The 20,708-nt window shown below is 40.8% G+C and overlaps 1 protein-coding gene across 1 annotated transcript in view; it reads right to left on the bottom strand.

Annotated features, from left to right (window-relative positions):
- Window positions 1–20,708, bottom strand: part of HDX (highly divergent homeobox) — a 44,089-nt gene that overhangs the window by 4,739 nt on the left and 18,642 nt on the right. The window contains exons 5-7 of the mRNA XM_075720764.1: window positions 11,729–11,875; window positions 5,601–5,808; window positions 2,177–2,256 (exon numbers count right to left, since the gene is read on the bottom strand). Coding sequence (XP_075576879.1) covers window positions 2,177–2,256; window positions 5,601–5,808; window positions 11,729–11,875 — 435 coding nt within the window. The remainder of the gene's footprint in view (window positions 1–2,176; window positions 2,257–5,600; window positions 5,809–11,728; window positions 11,876–20,708) is intronic.

Raw genomic sequence — 20,708 nt, 5'->3', positions numbered from 1 at the left:
TTACCACTTGCATGTTCTATTCTTTTTTCCCCAGCCGAAAACCTTCTTACGTAAGAAAATTACGTTAAAAGGTTATTTCAATAGGGCAAAACCCCACAAAACGTACACATTTTTAGAGCACCTATGAGATTTTAATTTTTATTCATATCTAAGCTAGACCTCAAACAGATAGAATGAATTTGAATTAGTGGTAAGAATGGCATTTTTCAACAAGAACTCAGAAGTATGACTGCCCAGATGAAACTATAACATCTCACTATATTTTTGAGAAGGAAGCAGTGGTAGTGTAAGAAGAGGGGTTTGGGTTTTTTTACAATTTTTCATTGTTTTGACAGTTGTGAACATTTATGAGACTGTCCCTAATAAGTTCAAGCAATTTTACGATGTTTTTTAGCATACTGTTTAATACAACGTAGGCAAGGGCCCACACTGACACAGTAAGCTTTAATGGTTAGTTCTTGAGGTGGTATTTTAGAGGAGGTTTCTTCTCTGCAGCATGTGTGTGTGTGTGTCTTCTATCCTGCCTGCAGACCAGTCATCAGAAATTTCCTTCTGATCACCAAGGAGAATTCCTTCACGAGAGGTTACCAGTCTCTCACTAGGAGCACCCACCGAGCTCACAACTATGTGCTGAAGGTAGGGAGGGTAAACCACATTTTCTGTGCTTCGGTGTCTGACAACCCAGCTGAAGTGATAACATTTCAAAGGCTTAATGTCACAAAGATCTGCTGCTATATCATACCCTGAGTAACACTGTGATTCAAGTATTTTTTTGTTTTAGACTCAGCTTGAGGAAAGAGTCTCTAAATAAATGCCAAACATTGACACTATCTTTCTTATAATTATGCATTTTAAGACAGTAGGGGAAAGAACAGATTAGAATTTCAAATAAGAAAACCGTATCTCTTATGCAACTCCAATGTATGTTAGTCCAATTTTAACTGCATATATTTTAAAATTTTTCTTACCGTGTTTTCAGAACAGAGTACAAAAAAACTACTCCTCTTTTCCCCCCCTCTTATTATACCAAATTGTATAATACCAGAGTTCAGGTAGACCGGAGAACTGAGTCTGTCGGACATCATCTTTGCCAACCTTTTCACCTTTGTCATTTTACATTCTGCATCTCCATGGTAAATGCATCAGCCTGAAACTCGGAGCGATTACATCTAAGGTCACAGCAGGCCATTAAGGTAAACAGAAAGGAAAAAGGCAGCTGTTTCTATTCAGGCAACCACAGAAAATACAGCCATGGGATTTCAGTTTACGCAAAAGATGATTATATATTAACAAAAGAAAGAAAACGTTCTCTCCTCTCTCTCTATATAGAGGGAAGGGAATCTCCTATTCGCTTTCCCCCTTCAGGTTCTGTGTGATGAATGCAATAGAAATGTTCTCGTCACGTTCTGAGCTATCGTCGTTTAATCTCTGACTGCAATAAGAGTGCAACTGGGAACTGGAACCATCACCTGTTCATTCTGCAGATAACTTTTAAGATAAAAATTACCCTACCACTTGGGGTCTTCTCTCCTCTTCCTCCTCTCCTTTCTTCTAATTTGAGAGAAGGCAGGCTAAACAAAGGGGATATATTGCATTATTTGCCATGACTCCTCCCTCTGTCTTTCCTTCCTTGTCTCACTGCAGTCAATTAGAAACAGCAAGAACAACTGCATTTGACTCAATGTGAATGCAAGGGAGAAAACAAGAAACGTCTCAGTTATGCCCTGTCAAGGGTATGGGAATGAAGAGGACATACCCACCCCAGTCTGATCTCACATATTCAAGGTTAGCTATGGAGAGGAAGCACTAGAGATATCTGACTTTCTTAAACCTACAGAAAACCATTTTCAATTATTTTTCTGGGGTTTTTATTCTTATTGTTTTACTATACTGGGTACTTATAGAGCATTACCCAAGCATTGTGCTTTGCGCTCCAGAAAAAGAACACTGGATTGTTATAATACAGAAGAAGATGTATAATTCAATTTCTACTGAATGTGCATCGCTCTATGTTTTAGTACTTTTAGTACAGTTTCTTTCGGCGCTCAACCAATTAGGAAGGCCTTTTAGCACACTCGACTGAAGTTTTCACCTAGTGAAAAACACGAGTGTTGGACAACCACCTCAACTAGCAATTAAGGAGGTCACATTAGTGGAAAAGGAAAGGAATACATACCACATTATCAGTAGATACTGGATTCTGGTCATCATCTTTGTGACCAATTTCTTCATTTTGAAGAGCTTCATTTGTCTCTTCTGCAGAAATAAATTAGTTTTTCAGATTTCATTCAAATTTTATGCTGAAGGAACATGAATAGTCTTTACCACTAAATATGTCACAGCTGCTAGATACAAAAGCAAAGTCATATTATCAATGTCTAGTCATAAAAAATACTGTATGTCTTATTAAAAAAGACATCGTATCACAAGTATTTCAGGGCAAAGTCATGCCAATCGCTACTCGAAACAACAGGAAAACTATCAGTTACTCTCTTGCAACGTACCAAAACCTTCCTATTTTTAGGTTCAGGTTGGAATATTCAAAGGCAATGAAGAGTTTCACATCAGAGGTGCCCAGAACTTTTTTTAATTTTATTTTATTAAAATAAATTAATATAGGAAAAATCCTGCATGCCCTGAAATTATAGGGTACCTATCAGAATCCCACTTCCTCCTTGCAGGCACTGACTAGTTTTGAACCAAAAACTGATCAAGCAGATTATTTCATTCTTGTATGGCAAATGTTTGTTCCCAGTGAATCTAAGCTGCTCTCTCATGTATAAGCAAAGTACACACTTGAAAACCGAGCAAATCTTATCCTTAAATTTCAACCACAAGCACTAGATGATTCTGTCAGCCCTGACTATGGCCAGTGTGAAAAAACAGGGAAGATAAGCATATTCATCCCTATGATTAAGTGTGGCTTTCAGATTTACTTTAATTCTTCACCTTTAATATACTATCAAGAAGAAAACAGTTGATAGAAAGAGCAAATCGGAAAATAAACCAAAACAGAGAGGTAAGACAGCTATGATAAAAAACTTAAATGATGTCATTAACAGCTAGGCTATTAATTGGAAACACACTGCTTCCAAGAGCTAGTAAAATTGCACAGTCCTGCTGCGGGCAGAGCTTGCGTTAAAAGGGTCAAACAGTCCAGCTGTTGCAGCTAGAGGGGAAAGGAGGCACGGTGAGCCAACGGGCAGCAGGCGTTCGTGCGGGATACCGAAAAAGAGGGCAGATACCAATGCAGGGGTGTATCACTTCCACACAAACACAGGGGCAACAGGATTTAACTGGAGATTACCAACAGCTGCATAAGAGGATAATATTTAGGCCAGACCATACAGAGACAATTATTGTTTGAAATAACTTTTCTACCAATAAAATATGTCTAAACTCAGCAAATTTTATCTGAAGTTGTTTCAAATAAATCTAACCTGCCGCTGGCCACAACTTCAGAGGAAAATTTCTGTTAGCAGCAAAAGCAAATGGGTCCAAATGTGAGAACCGTAAAGCAGGGAGCAATATACGACCCCATCGTTAGAGCCAGAGCAACGAAGGTCGTGGAGGCTGCACCTCAGGGACTCTGAAGCAGCTAAAGCACCAGTCACCGGGTCACCCTGCCAGTCACCGCTCGGATTCGACAGCCGAACGAAGCAACTCCCTGCAGCACTTTCAACTCTTTAAATATTCATCCTCAGCTCATATAAAGTGGCATGGCTGTAACGGCCTCCACAGAGCTGTGTTCATTTACACAAAGTATGGATTCAATTAACATACGTTTAAAAAAGGTAAGGCATTATGAGAACTTTAATGCTTAATTTTGCATCAGAGCACAGCTTTTTTTTTTTTTTAAATATTTACAAACTACATTTTAAAAGCAAGTGCCATCAACACTTTCACTCTAATTAGGTGACCAAAAATATCTTCTTCCTGTCTTTGAGAGTGGTTTTTTGTTCTGGTTCTGGGTTTTTTATAAATTAGGACTAAAAGTTGTAGTTCTCAAGCATTAAAACAATTGCATATCTGTGCCTGAATAGTACGCATGATTATTGGTGGAAGTATTTTCCAGGAAGTTCACAATAAGCTGAGCTGCAGCAGTGAAACCTACTCCTTCGAACTGGAGAAATGAATAGAAATAATTCTTGTGGTAGAATAAAGGAATGAAAGTGGGATTCCTGGATGCTGTGGAAATCCTATAGTTTTCTTGCACTTCCTTAAGCTTTGACTCTAATAATCTACTCACGGTCTTACAACCTTCTCCTGTTTTACAAAAGCCTCGTTCAATAAATGTGGTGTTATTCCACACTTCAAGCTACAGAGAATTCAGACTCTTCCCCTGTCACCACTTTCCTTCAAGCAGATCTGACTACATCAGTTCCTTCCACACCTCAGGCAAATCAAGGACTCTTAGATTCTGCATCTCACTTGGCTTTCAATCACTTGACCCATTTCTTTATCATCTTATTCTCTTCACAGTAGAATATGAGAAAGCTATCACAAATTCATTCCCAGCAGTTCTCCATTTTTCTAGTTCTTTCCTTCAAATTGTTCAGACAAAATGACAAGATCGGGTCTGACATATTAAGCTGCAATAGCATGCACTAGATCCGACTTTCTTTCAGCTTAGAGAGCAAAGGCTTTATTGATCTCTTCTAATCAGAAGCACTGGGAGCAATTAGTTGAGCTCGTGAAGCTAGCGACTGTGCCGAGCGGCAGTTCACCTGCCCTAGGCCCAGGGTGCTAACGTACAAGAGGGAAAGGTAGAGATCGATTTAATGTGGTCATGCAGCTCTGGGAGGTGGAGTAAAAGGGAATTAGGTTCGAGACACTTATCACTCAAGATCCTGCGATTTACTGAGAACACACGGGCACCCCGTACGTGCAGTTCTAAGGCTCTCCGAGTACTCCCCTGCTACTGACTTTGGTCTTTTCTGTTGGTTTGTATTTGCTTGTCAGAGACCACATACGCACCGCAGACAGCTTAATGGCTGAAGTTCTGCTATGCGTTGACATACTGTGAAGCTCTTTTAGTTCAAGACCAAGTCTGAGCTAATGTATCTTCAGAACCTATCTCATCAGCATGAGTTTAATATCAGGAAAACTGTAAGTACGTAGCTCTGGTCAGCTCAAAGTGAGCAGGTTCGCACGCGTTAGCGCTTGCTTGGAGGGGAATTGTTGGTGTGATTCAGGCAAACAGGAATGGATATTCGAGCTGGCTGTGTAGAATTGGCTAGTTAACATTTTTTAAAACCTGGCTTCCTAAGCAAGTGAGACCTAGACGTTTGTACTGTCTGTGTATCTCTCAGTTTCACCAGCAAATTGTGAACTTATTTAACTTCTGATGAATCTGGCAGAAACAGAGGTCCTATGATAAAAGGTGTCTGCAAGCTTTGTGATAACAAAACCAGCAAAATTCATATAGAGAGAGGTAGAAGAAAGAGACCGAACAGTACCTTCAGTATGGCCAAGGTAGATAACTTGCAACTGTCAGACACTTTTTCAGACATTTTTGAACGCGTACAACAGAGAATCCAAAGCATGCACACTGCACAAAATTAAAATATATGCACAGTAGTAACTGCATTTTCAAATACCTTGTGAGCTTCCTTCAGATAAGCAGATTGATACTTCATCATTCCTATCATTATCATCCCCCACTTCAGTAGCAGTTTCCTCTCCTGGATTAAGTGCTGATTTAGAAACAAATTCAGATTGATCAGAGAAATCAGCAGGACCTCCTCTAGGGGGTGGGACCTCAATCCCCATTAAACGATATTTCCGTCTTCGATTCCCAATCCAAGTCTTGTAAGAGAAATAAACATGAATGCTATCAGAAACTATAACATAAAGCAACAGGCCCACAACCAAGTGAAATTAGCACATCTATACGATACGAACAAGAGCGTAGCCAGCAATTCAAGGGAGGTGATTGATTATTCCCCCGTATTTGACCCTCATGAGGCTGCTTCCTGGAATACTGTGTCCAGGCTCAGTCCTCCAGCATAAGGGAAAAGGGAAGGAAGGTGCATAGCAAAAGGAAAAGAAGCAAAAGTCACAAGTCTCAGCAAGGGAAGCTCTGACTGGAATTGAGGAAAAAAAAAAAAAAAGCTTTACAGTCAGGCACTGGAACAGTTTGTCCATAGGAGTTTTGGCATCTCTAACCCTGGAGGTACTCAACATTTTACTGGACAAATCCTGAGAAACATGACCTAACTCTGAAGTCAATCCTGCTCTGAATAAAAAGTAGGACTAGGTGACCTTGTAAGGTCTTTCCCCACCTAAGTTATTCAACAAATTTTAACATAAGATCTTTGATCCAGGTTCTCCCATTCTGCAACTTCCACAAGGGGACTAAAGCATCCAATGACCCAAACGGCCCACCTGTTCTAGGATGTCCTACAGCATGGAAGAAATTGTCCAAGGTGGTAGCTCTACATCACTCCACTTTGATGACAGAACATAATTTGGAAGAATTAAGTTCAGAGCAATATTATCCTTCAGTCCTCTTTGGTTGGAAGACAAGTCTTTAAGAAACATTACTTGCAGTAAGGTATAAAAGAACATACTGTAAACAGTGGTGGGAGATGAAACAGGTCCAGGACCAAGGAACTTGGAAACCCATTCATGATCAGATGGGTATGGATGCTTGAAGTTCATTTGACATCAATAAAACGGACAGTTTCAAAAAAGAAAAAAGATCACATGCAAAATTCTCCAAGTGGGTCTGTATAACTGTTAATTAACTTGCTTTCTCTGACAAAGTCTACACTAAAAATTATTAAAAGACTCAAAACAGAGTTTAGCATAAGGTAATAAGAATTGTCTGCAACTCTTCACCTCTTGACTCTCTACCTTCCCCAGGGTTTTCACTTCTCATCCCATTTCAATTCTACTTAACAGCTCTTGTTCCCAGACACTTCGTTCCATCCAAGTCAGTTCTCCACTGGCATCCAAAAATCCTTCTCAGAGCCAGGAATCAATTTCTTTGCCAACTGCTAACTTCCAGTCTTCTTGACCTGGCTCTCCTCCCTCTTCCACACCACGTCTAACACTATAAATAGGAGGAGCGCTGACAGCACTGGTGGGACCATCCTCATCGTTCCAGGCCTGACCACACGCTGGTCCAGGATGGATAATGGTGGAGTTTGGCCACGTAAGCTGTCACCACACAGAGCGTGCTTCATTACTGAGATGATGATTTACGCCCAGCACGGTCGTTACTAGGTTCTGAATCGTGCTTAGTGCTGGAATTCCTGGATTGCTAAAAATCAAACGTATCTCTAGAAAGTAGGGGCAGTTCCTATTTTTGAAAACATACGATCAGGGCATGGCGAAATGCACATCCTTTCCATAAGGTCTGTGTCCCAACAGAGGTTACCAAATACATTCAAATACTACAGGATTTTTTTTTCTCTAAAGACACACTAAACATTACTCTGGCCTTATTTCAGAAATACCTGCATTGCTCCTCTTCCCTATCACACTTTCTTTAACTACAGTTCTGATATGTAGCATGAAAAAGTTTAGGAAAAAACTTTTTGTTTATAACACCCTGATTATCAAATAGCAAAATTAAGAAATATTAACAGCAGTCCCAACTACTAAAGATAGTTCCATGCTCTGCCAGCCTTGGAAAAAGTATTTTTTAAAGCTGATCTAACTAGCTAAAAAGATGACATGCTTAACACTTTTTTTGGCAAATCATTTTTTTTTGGGTGATATTTGCTTTCCCAGCTTGCTGATTTTCCTCTTAGAAGAATGTAAAACAGGTACATCGAGAGCTACCTAGATATTTTTGTACATTATACACAGTTTGAGAAAAAAAAAAGGAAAAAAAACCCCCACACAAGCGGCCCCTTCCAGACCTATGTCTCTTTTTTCCAAACAGTGTATTGCCATTCATTAAATTTTCCTCATAATCTTACGATGGTAATAAATAGTGCTAACAACTATAAAATTTAAAAGTGAATCTGCTTCTTTTTTATTAAAAAATTCAGCAAAAACTTGAGGCACTTGGGAAAGGTAGAGCTGACTTGCCTTTTTACATACCTTTCAAAGCAGAAAATCTTTCATTCCACATAGTGAATATGTCAACAAGATGAACATATTTTTACAGTGTCTCAAATTCAAATGGGAAAGAAAAGTAGTAAGCTTACATATCCTGCATGCTACATTTAACAGTGAATATTTTGGAGCAGCACAATGATGAGTGTAAGAGCAGACTAGTATTTCTAGGTAGGAAACCAGCTTAATTATTCTCATCATATCCCTAAAATATTACCTCCTTAAGAACTTCAGACATGGCCTGTAAAGCGCACGTGATCAGACTCATTACGCCTACTCACAGCAGCCAGCAATGAACTCGGCAGCAACTTCCCCAGCTTCAACTGAGCAGATGACCAGCAAGAGCGAGGGGAGGAAGGCTGGAGCCCAGGCAGAAGGTGCCAGCACGTGTCTGCCCTCAGGCAGCTTATAAGTAAGTGGACTGGCAGGGAGCCGCTTAAAAAGCATGATTACAGCTCTCCAGATATGCAGGTTAGGGTGTCAACGTGCTGGAAAGATTCTAGGTTGGAACCTTCAGAAATCCCACTTAACTGAAAAAATAAGGATGGAATATTCTGAATTGCTTTACAATGCCTCTCTCAATCACAAGCCGGATCCGGACTAGGGCAACAGCCCGCAACAAGAAGAGCCGTCAGTCAGCTGTGAAGAACGAGTGGCCTTTCTGCCGCAACTGCTTGATTTCAGACTGAAGCGCTACCGTCAGTAACCCAGCTTTTATCTGATGAGCTGCTGGGAAATAAGAGGAGATGTCTTTAGCCCATGGTGGATGCTTAGGAGCGGCTTTTACCCTCTTATGTATAAAAGCTTTATGTTCAATTAATAAAAAAATAAAAAATTGTCATGCATTTTTCTTATATTCCTCATATATTTCTGAGAAGTTTGATAGTTGTCATCTGTCCTTCTCAAATATCAGATGTCCCCCTGCCAGGAAGGCTATTCTGCTTTCAGATGCTATTTTGGTATGAATGAATAAAATTAGTCAAGAGAAATATAAACAAGAATGTGTAACTACAAAAATACCCCAAACAAATGTAATCAGCAATAATTATAACGTAAGCAAAAGAAATATTGTAAGCTTAATGAAGTATTGGCCAGAGCTCACATATTTAAATATGACATAACTTTGGCCAGAGCGCACATATTTAAATACGACATAACTTTTTTTGGTGTCTTGGGAACATACGAAAGACATTCGAGGGTGCAAATGTGCATCATGATAAGGTACAACCAGCAGCCACTTTGCAAGCCCGCTCTCCTAGCAGAAGTACAGAAACTATGGAATAAAATGCCCTGTTCAACCTTAAAAGCTCAAATCCAGTGGAACTTTGCATAGTGGCAAACATTATCTTTCTTTGTACTGGAGAACAGATTTGATACTTTTGTTGTACTGGAGATCTTTCAAGCCAGTATCATGTCATAAGAATCAACCATTTGTGCTTCTGGAAAAGCAACATTTACCTGGGCAAATTAGGACTTTCCATTAAGAAAAAGCTATTAGAAGGGAAACATGGAGACGTGTATTTAATTGAATTAAAACAAGTGATAGGTATATATTTTAGTTACATATGTTTATATACATTTATATAAAATTATATTATTTATGTAATATATATATTTGTTGTATTATTTGATTTATATATGTTTAGTTGGTTTTATATATATACTTATCACTATTTCACATGTGCTATATTTTTTTTTTACATCACAAATTGAGAGGCAGTTGCTAGTTGCATACTACCTAGAATTCAAGGCACAGTGAAATACAAAAGCAACAAAGTACTGCAAGCGGAGAGCTTTTTCCAGAAGGGTCCCTCAGTCCCAACTCTTCTTGCCCGAGCGTGCCGTATAGGGTAGAGATGCTGTGGTTCCCTCACGCCTTACAGCTGGCTGCATCATTGCTGTGTCCTGACCGAGAAGGACACCATGCTGCACACTAACCTCCAGACATCAGCGTTTACTACTGAAGAAAATGCAGGCTGGCAGGTAAGGAGAGAGGCAGAATATAATGTGCCTGTACAGATCCCAAAACAAATTTTGGACAGATCTTCTAGAGGACGTGACGGAAAATACCTGTCCCACAGCTGGGACACGCACAATGTGCCTTAGAGAAAGGACAACAGGAAGCACTGAAGATCTCACACAGCCTGTAGCATTAATTCAGCCCTTGCAAACAAAAGAAGTAGGGTAGCATGGTGCAGCATGGTGCAACCTCCACCTAATTCTTGCTACAATTCTCACGTCAATTAACACCACCAGTTACTATGAAGAAAAGAAATCTTTTTGTTCATTTGTGTGTGTATGTTCTAACGTAGGTTATACCAGAGAGTCTTCTGGAGTTGATCAGAGCCTAGTACAAGACAAAAGCATTTCAAGCAGATGCTGCTGAAAGACGTGTACAGAACTTCATACCGTCACCCTGTGCGTGCCGATAAGGATGTTCTCAAGGGAACAAAGTAAGGGAGGCGAAGCCTGAGTGTCAGTCTTACTGTCCTGTGAGTAAGGTATTTCATATCCAGGAGTCCACTTTGAGATGCTGTCTGGAAACAGCTTCACCTTTCAGAAAGCAAACTGAAGAGCTTGGAAAATATGGAGCAGCTTTGTCCTCTACAGAGAAAATAGTAATTTTTTTTTTTTATAATTCACATGTGCTCAGGAAAACAAGCAAGTAAATAACCAGATTAGTGTTCAATACTGAAAGTACCTTTGGTATCATTTTGATACACCAACCCAAGAGAGATCTCCACAAAAGAAGAATTTCAAATAAGGGCTCCTAGTTCTGCTTTTGTAGCGATGTCAGAATTTTAAGAAAGAGCTGGAAAAAGAGAATGAAGGCTGAAAGGACAAGTCACAATTGTCATGCCCGTTATGAGGGAAAGGAAGACTCTAGTCATGTTTTTGTACTGACTGCAAAGACATTTGGGCTATCTTCTGAAGAATGGAAGCACTCTGAGCGCATGAGACACCCACAGTTTGAGAGGGATGATGTATGTCTGGTAATTGGGAATGCAGTAGCAACAACTGGCACTGTACCAAACTTCCCAGCCTCTGGAAGAGATGACGTGGAGCGGTTCTCATGAATCAGGTTATCTACACCAAACCTGTACTTTCTAAAGAAATCCTTCCTCAACGACACCTATACGGACTATCAAATTGAAGTGACCCAGAATTCTTCACAGTACCCTTTGCACTCTATAACATCTCAATCTGGCTTCAAGACAGTCTTGAAAAATATTTTTTTCCTATTTTTGTGCATTTTCTTTCATATGTTTATTTTTTTCACATAAGCATTAATGAGAATTATTTTCCCTGTATCTTTAGAAAGGCTTTTTTGTTTCTCAGTAGCAATATAAATAGCACTTTTCAGTCTTCTAGGATATCCCTAAAAAATGTAACACTTTTACTTAAAATCTTACTCAAGTCTAAAGCATGTCAAATGGCTCGTAGTGCTACTCCTGCTGCCGATCAGTTAAGACTCTTACCTGAGGGCTTTTTCCTATATATAGACTGCAGAAAGAGCAAGAGAGCACTTCCCAACATGGTCATTCATTATGTAATACGTGAAATCTATTTCAAGCTTCCTCATGAAATTTTTAAAGGCTTTCATCTGTCCTATTTTTTGCTTCTGCGACAAGATAGGGGAAGACTCTAGATTTCTTACCCGCACTATTTCACAGTCAACATTTAATTCTGCAGCCACAGCTTCAATTTTCTCTCTGCAGACTGAGCCCAGGCTGGTCATGCCATTGTCCCAGTATTTCTTTAGGGTAGCTAAGTCTCGGTCACTAAATTGTGTGCGGTCCTGTAACTGTAAGATAAAAAAAATACTGTTAGATTTTTAAAAATTCTGCTTATGCCGTTCATCTAATTTCCAGAGGTCTTGCATACAGTAAGACACACATGTTATACCGTCTCCATGGCTCTTCTCCCCTTTTAACTCTCCCTTAAGAACCTGGGGTTTTTAAGTCAGTTCTTTTTTTATCCAGGGCAGTACAGAGTTCCCTGGGATTTGCTTTAAAGGCAATGGCAGTTCTAACGCAAGTTTAAAGCACTTCAGCTTTGTTTCAACTCCACCTGATTTTTTTGATTTGTTTTATCTCATTCTATAAGGCCTTACTGAAAACAACTTTTTTCCCCTTGTGCTGTTTACTCTCTCCACCCAATTTATGCAAATTATTCCTTAAGGCTTTTCAAGTTTCTCACCCTCCCCCACCTAAAGTTCTTTTATCTTACTGCAAACTACAATACATGCATAATTCAAAGGATTCTGAGTTCCTAAGGGAATACTTTAATGTTTATTTGGTAAGCTTCAGAGTTTAAATTGGTTCCACTGCTTATTTGCGAGTTCCCTAACTCTTTGTGTACATTTATCAAAATATGTGATAGTGGATTACTGATAAAAGGAGCAACACTGGAAAACAAATCCTAGACATACTGCCACTTCTTGAACCGTTGTGGGCATTCAGCATCATTCGCTAGTAGAACTTACAAGCTTTATCAAAAGCTTTTAGCCCAGAATTTTAACCAAAATCTACAGTTTCTCTATACCAACCCATGTTTGCCATCTCTCCTGCTATGAGGAGTACATAAATGCAACAATAAAGTCTGCACTAGTAAGTCGTAGCCACGTGGGCCAAATTTGTCATTATTTCAACAGTTGAATTTTGTAAGACATAATCATTATTTCAATAGCTGAAATCGGGGTTTGCCCATCTAAAAATTGTTAAGAGTTAGAATGAAGTAACTTTTAAACAGAGCAAAAAGAAATTTTGCAGAACTAGAATAATTTGACAATCTTGCACAATTACCAATTTTAATTTTTGTTAATCTTCAGAATATGGTAATCCTTGCAATTTTCTTCTTTTAAAAAATTACTCTCTTTCAAAATGTTAGAAGCACTAGAGTGTCCTTAATACATGAATATAAAATAGGGGTTTCAAAACCTTGTCTCCTTAAAATAATCCCAGGTGGTCCAGTAAAAAAAATGTAGCAGTTATATTCAAATATAGCCCATTATTAACTGCTACCAGGCACTCAGATTTTTTTCTTGGCTATCGTTTCACACATTCAAGTACAGAGGCAGAGAAGCTGCTCCCACCCAGCCCATCCATCAGCCGCCATCTCACGCCGGGAGCGCAGGGCCCCGGCAGCTCCCTGCGGAGCGAGGCCGGTGGTGCGGAGAGCGCCACGCACGCTGCCCGGGAGCGGCTCTCCTCCGGTCCTGCACACCAAGCAGCTATCAGCAGCCGCGGCACACGAGATGCACTCCCAGACGGCACGCTGCAGGCTATTTTAGTCTACAAGGAATCCAGTTGGCACGTTTGGAGGCTGCTCTAGGATGAGAAGCGGAGTGCAGTAAGTGGGCTTCACCTCAAGAGCACTCTGCTGAGCAAAGCTAAATCCCTGGTGCCCATTCACCCGCAGCAGATGCCAGTTTTCCCCTGTATGCCTGAGCTGAGCTCCTCCTGCCTACGAGCCATTTTCAAAGAACAAAAGTATAGTTATCTCCTGAATCGTTGCAGCCGTATCTCCTTTTATAGCTGTTGGCAAAATAGACTGCAACTTCTGAAAGCGATGGGATGAGCTCTTGCTCTGCAGTCGGGGAGCGGCAGCCAAACGCTGAGGAAAGGGAAGGCAGAAAAAAGTGTGATAGCAACACTCAAACTACACCGAGAAACAAGTCACTCTGCCCTATCCCGCTTTCCTCAATGCTCAGGGCGACTTCTCCTTCTAAAGTACACTGAGCATTTTTCAAACATACATAAATAAGTAACATTCGCTGTTGGTTCTGGAGAGTTCACACTGACAACCCTGCTGCAACAAGCCACCGCTCACGCAGCCTGCTGCGATCTGCACTTATCAGGAGAATAAAATAGAAAATTTCTTCATATTTTATAGGCACAGCTTAAAGAAACCCCCTGGACCATGCCGTGGAAATTCCCCCTCCCCAGCAGACGGGTGAAATGAGAGGAGCAAAAGCCAGGCTGCCTAATATTACCACAAATGTACGGCAGTAACCCCCGTTAGCATCGTCTTCTCTCACCTAGTTTGTTGCCGTGGCCAAATTAGAACAAAACCCAAAGAAAGTAGAGCTGATGCTGGAGGACGTTCAGATTTCTGCTTGCCACGTGATTTTCCAGTTACCTAAGAAAATGCTTCTTCCATTGAGAGGAAACAGGGCAAGAATACTCGCTAAGAAGAGCTTTCTATTTGTGATACGCAAACGGATCCCACGTTAGACAAAAGACGTGCAATAACTCACTAGGGATAGAGTGACCAAAGGGATGGTACTGCGGGAAGGACGCAGAGGCTGCTCAGCGTTTACTGACTCAGTACAAGGATTTGAAGTGGAGAAAGCAGTGTTTAGCCAAACCACCTGGCCTCCAAAAATGTACTTGAAAAAGCAGTGCCATATCTTTTGCATTTTAGGGGGATGGGTGTTAATTCTGATGATCTACTACGAATACTTTAATAAAATTCTTATTCGATCAATCACTATTCGATGGTTTTCACCTCACAACTGCTATGTAATTTTGCTACAAGACCAGGGCTGTAGAGACAGTCTCAACAGCTTAGATCAAACTAGATGTTTGAAGTTGCAGGAACTCTCCTGTAGCTACATTCCCAAAGAAGTCTTTTGCAGCCACTTACTGTGGAAGTGGAGAGGGAAAAAATAAAGAACGTAAAGTTTTTGTTTTACCTCCTTGTCAAAAACAATCCCTAGTGCTTCACATGGCAATATGTATTTTTGCTTTTTTGTTCTGTTGCAGTTACTGCCACTCCAGGTACTTTATGCTTTCACTTGCTCCTGAAGAGCTCATGCAGCAGCACATGAATCACGCTGATACCGATCGCAGGTCAGAGAAGGAAATGAAGAACAAGTTTTTTCAGTCAACTGATACAAAAGAAAAAACAAAAAACCCACAATGAATACCACATGAAAGAGTCCAGAAAGCAGGAACAAAACTGAGGGGAAAAACAAGCGCACGTAAATAGAAGATGGTATGAAAAGTCAAGTCCCCCTCAGGGTTGAGGAGAGCAGCCTTACCGAGATGCCTGGCTCAATCCACCCTAGCAAACTCAGCGTGTTCTCCAAATAGGACTTCTCATCCCTCTTGAACTTTCCTACTTTGGAGTATTTCATTTTTGCCGTTTTTTTCCACCGAGATCAGCACTGAGTAACCTACTGAACGCAGCCAAGCAGGTAGGCGTTGAGCCCCTGAAAAGCGGAAAGCGCTGCCTTCAGGAAGGTACGTTCTGGCAGCGTAAGAGGTGACTGCGATACAGCCGGTCGGTATTTGCAGCGACGGAAGACAGAACCTATCAAGTTACAGGACTTGAAATTTTACCAGTGCCCCAAAAGAAAGATTCTCGACATTTAAGGGCTCCGATTCACAAAGACGTTGCTAAGAGGGTAGCAGCTTGCTGCACGTGACGTGAGCCGCGGGAGCCGCCTGCCTGCACGCTCACGCACAGCGAGTGTGAGCCGCTGCACGCTACCTCAGAGGGCGAAGGAAGATCGCGCACTTCGCTGCTCCCACTGCACCGCCTCTAACGGGGTCAGCCTCAAGCCTTACGCTCGCTAGGTGCAAGTAACGCTTCACCTTGTCCAAAATTTACATCCAGGCTAACTACCTCTGTAGAACTGACGGTGCCATGTGCCTGTTCATTAATTTCTTAGAGAAATCACAAACTACATTCAATTAGAGGATCATCCCCTTGACAAAGATTATACGTTCGTTTGATTCCTGCATTACAAGCTGCTCAAAAAATTACAAAACGCTTTTACAAAAGCCAGTGTCCTTTGTGAGAGAATAAAGAGTAGAATTTCGACACTGAACATATAACTACACTTCCGCCAATTTAGTTAATAACTTTCTCATGCTTAGTATCATCAGAGGAACTGAGGAAACGAGAAAAAAAACAGTCTTACAAATATCGTAACATTGACGGTTATGCATCAGTTAGCATAGGAAAAAAATATCAAAAGATAATATTGAAAAGCTTCATATTTAGGACAATACTTTCCATAGTGGAAGACAAGCCAGTAATTCAGTTCATATTTTTACTTCATTACAACTATTATGAACGCAATTCTCATTTCCTCTCTTCAGATCCACTGCTCGCTGATTCGAGGCTTGGCTTCATCTTCAGCATTATTAACTGTTTGCTGAATTCTTTACATTTACCACTTCTGTTGTCCATAATGTGAAAAGCAGAGCGAAGCTTCTTCCAGCAGAAAACAGACTATCAACTCACAACGAAAAGCAATCCTCGCGAGCAAATTGAATCAGCAGTTCTGCCGAGCGCAGGGTTAAACCCTGCTTATCCCCTGACCTCTCAAGTGTAATAACAACATTCTTATAGGAGATGACCCAGTTTATTACAGGCATTCCTGGCACTTTGCCGAGCCCCTCATAATACCCAGTGTGCGTGCAATATTTGTGGTGCAAATCTAGTGTCTATAATTGGTACGAATAATTGCATTGCAGTGGAGTGTCCTTATCCTGCCTTTTATTAGAGCCTGCTTTTTTAGATCAGTTTTTATGCATCCGTTGAAAATGTTTCAGGCCACGCGCACAAAAGCTACACACAATCTTCAGATTGTTAATAAAAGACATGTTAAAAAATGAAAGAACTAGTAATAATAAATGTGATAACTATTGCATTTATGCTGCAGCTGAGCACCGTATGTCGTTAACAAAAAGTTATGTTTATTTAAATTGCACGGAAATCATATTAAATCAACAGTTCAGTTCTGATGCTCTGTGATGAAATGTTCCAAGGCAACGGTTATTTCTAGCAAACAAACCTCTCGCAACAAATTTTAGTCACTACCACTCAGACACTCCATCATGGAGAAACAGCAAGAATCTCAGAGAGTAATATTTGTTTTGCACATTTTCAAGGTTATTTAGAGTTTACTAAAAAGTAGAATAGGACAAACAGCGACACTTCCCTCCAATACTCTCTAGCACCCCAGTATCTTAGAAATTGGACACACTTCTTACTTGAAGTTATTCTAAATAAACATGTCCAATCTCCTTTTGAGCCTGTCTAAGGCTAGCTTCATTTGATACCCACTCATACTGGAACAAATGAGTCCGTATCTGCTTTTTCACACTTCTCATATTTTTTAAGATCTCCACCACAATCCTCCACTCCCTCCCAGTCATGTCTTTTCAAGTCTGAAGATATACAGCCCACTTGGTTGTTCACTTATATGGCTGCTCCCTGCCTTTGATCACTCTTACTGCTTCCCTGTTATATTTTGGGAGGAATGGGAAGATGAGAAGTGCACACAGCATTCGAGGGATGAACAAATCCTAGATTCTTCTCTATGAGCATAGTGTTATTTTGCTTTCTCCCCCATTCCTAATGACGCCGGCATGCAGCACTCCGAACTTTTGACGCTACTTAATGTCTAACTGATTTTTCAGAGGATTATCAATTCATATCTCAAGATCTTATTTGTACATAGTAATAGTTATTTCTGAATCAATCATTATATGTATGTTCACCCTTTCTCATCTGCACCATTTAATATTATTCTTACTCTTCAGTTTATTATTTCTCAATTTCACTGCCCTATACGCCTCAAGTCTCTTACTCCTTAGGAAACTTCGTATCTTCTTGTCCAATAAGTAATACAGTTTACTTCTTTATAGAAAGGACAGGTCAGCCTTCAGTCATACGCATGACTTGAGAGTACCGAATCTGCTTTATTGTCACTTCACTCCAAAATTCTGAAGGTCTGTATTTTCCCTTAACGCCACCAGAATATTTAACCTCATTAAAGCTGCGCCAGATGACACGTTCCTCCAGTTTGAGGTTTTAAGTTGAGGTTTCCCGACTGTCACAAAGCTGTCCCCTGTTTCAGTGATACCCAGTCTCCTGCTACTGAACCACTCCTGCTGCTCTGGCCAGCCACCGATGTGCACACACAGCGTCGCTGCCCATGCAGGAACAGTGCAGCTGGAAGCATCTTTGAAAGAAGCGTGCTTTCTGCAGACAAGTATGCTGCATGCACTTCCACCCAGTAAAGCCCCAACAATTCCCAGGCCATACACAATTCTCCCCAGGGGAAAAAAATAAAAGGCAGCTGGTAGCTATAACTACTGGAGCGATTCAGAGAGCTGTATCTGGAGACTGCCTTTCCCCAAGTCTTGACAGTTCCCTTCTCATCACATGAGCAGGTAAGTACCCATCACAAGGTACCTTCACTCTCCTTGGGACGCAGAAATGTACCTGAAGGCCCCTAGCAAAGCAAATGGTTAGGAGTGAGTTGCTTCTGCCAGCTTCATTCATAGAGCAGAAAATAGAGCAGCAAGCTGCACAGCCTTCAGGCAAAAAGGTGTTTGGAAAGGGGCTGCAAGCCAAACGGCATCTGAAGGCACCCTTAAACTATTACTGCTAACATACTGCTAGTGCACAGACTGCTGGATCTCTGGAAGAGAGACTTTTTGCATCTTTTCCCACTGGTTGGGTAAGCTTGAAGTTTGCTCTGATGGAAGGAGGACTGATAAATATTTCATAGTACCACAGCTGGAAAAGAGCTGTAACTGCTTCAACACTCAGCCAAAATGACATATATTCTGTTAATATGTTTCTAAACCAAACACAGCTAAGAATAAGAAAAAAGAGAGAAAAAAAAAAGAGAGAGATCAGTGCAATAGAATAGCCTAGCCAAAAATTACACACTAAACTCCAGTCATCTTACTCCACAATTTCTAACACCTACCTCCGCTCCACACAAATTGACAACTCACCCTGAGATTTTGAACTAGTTTGTTAAATAGTGAACGTCCAGCCTCTAAGTAAACTGATTTTTAGAAACTAATTATCATGATTCTTACTTAATCTATTAACGTCTTCCTCATATTTGACTAGAAAGCCTACTTTTCCCATTCCTGCCCAGATAGGACGTTCCTTCCAGCCTGCAGGATCACAGCCTACGATAAGCCTAGGTGATCTGTGAAACTTTGGTGCAGCGTGCCATATAATAAAAAGATGTATTTTGTCTGAAACAATGATAAGACTTGCCTTCCCTTTGCATTAACTGAAGGATTGGTGTTGGCAGTAGTGAAGAGGTGCTGTTCACAGCGAGAAGGTCACGACACACTACGCATGTTATTATCATCTCATGTAAACATTAACAAAGTGAAATACCTTGAGATATGTGGTGAAATATTTCACAGGAGGAAAACCATTAACCGGTTATCCAAATTACATGGAAGAAAAGGTACGCACAAGGACAGCATTCACAATTCAGTCCTGTGGAGATCTTCAGGTTGGCTTGCCAGTCTCTCTTGCTGAATACTCTGACTTTCTTACTCAGACATGCTCTAACCAACTTAACTAAAATACAGTTTTCATCCCTCTGCTCTTCTAGGAGAGGAGAGGAACGTGAATAGGTGAAAGGAACTTCGCAAGTTAATATTAGTATAGCTTTAAAACAAAAGGCACCACTGAAGTGCCGTTTGACTTTAGGTAGGTTTCATCCCTATGGGTGCTCTTTTTACTTTAAAAACTGCTCTAAACATCTTTTTCTCCAGCGCATGTAGGCTTACTGTGGCAGCAGACAGTTTTCATACAATTTTTAGACCACAGTCCAGTGAGGTATTTTCTTTAGTAGTTATACTGATGTATCTCCCCCACCTAGTCCGGGCCACACAATCCAGCTGCCTTCCCCGTGCCCACAGATGTGCCAGGTCTCACACCGACCTGGGGTTAGATCAGCTCCTTTAGCTGGTTCAAAGTACATCTACTGTACTCCTTCTGTGACAGGCAGGACTCAGAGGAGCACTTTAATGCCACAATCTCCAGAATTTTATTGAAATAGGCAACGTTGAAAGAGCAATTTAAAAAAATCAAAATCTGGAACAGGAGCACTCCACTTATTTCAGATATTTTCTCCCAAAATATATATGCCAGACTGAGAGGCCAGAGACCCCAAGCTGAAGCTCCAGGCAGGTTCAGCTAACCTACCTGCAGTAGAGGTTCCACCACAGTGCAGAAGTACGCTACCCAAGAAGGTATCAAAGCCCTCACTACAATGCAGTGTTGTTGCACCAGGTGGGTGGAAAATGCAAGACCAGCTCCCCTCCGAGTTTCTCCACTGAGGGCAGCGTTCCCTTGAAACCTCACAAGAACTAGCCCAGACATTAACAGGAAAGAGAACTTAAAATCCCATCCAAAATACACAGGCTACATACCGTGGATTTCCCATGTCTGCTTCTGAAGGGTGATGGGCAGAAATAATTTTAAGACCTTAACCTGTTATCTTAATGACTTTGTGTTTCAGACTTGATATTAAGACCACTAAAACTATTTCTAATTGCAAATTAAAAAAAGGAAAAAAAGAGAACCAAAGCCAAATCCCCGCTCTCCTCAAAAAATAAAACTCCACAGCTAAGCCAGGCACAGCTTACCCAGAGTCAACACCTCTGTGACAATGTTTTTCATAGTTAGCATACTAAGTTATAGGTACTATAAACACCAGCCATTCTGCTAAGACATCAGATGACACATGACTTAAGCACAGTTAGTACACTCAAGACTTAAATGCAATGACAAAAGTGAAGATGTTTTTCCCCCTTTTAATTCTCTTTAACCAGTGTCCTGGTTTCGGCTATCTTCAT

Source organism: Pelecanus crispus, chromosome 13 (assembly GCF_030463565.1).
Source record: "Pelecanus crispus isolate bPelCri1 chromosome 13, bPelCri1.pri, whole genome shotgun sequence".
Classification (NCBI taxonomy): domain Eukaryota; kingdom Metazoa; phylum Chordata; class Aves; order Pelecaniformes; family Pelecanidae; genus Pelecanus; species Pelecanus crispus.
The sequence above is the reverse complement of the archived record's forward strand: the minus strand, read 5'-3'. Positions and strand labels throughout refer to the sequence as shown.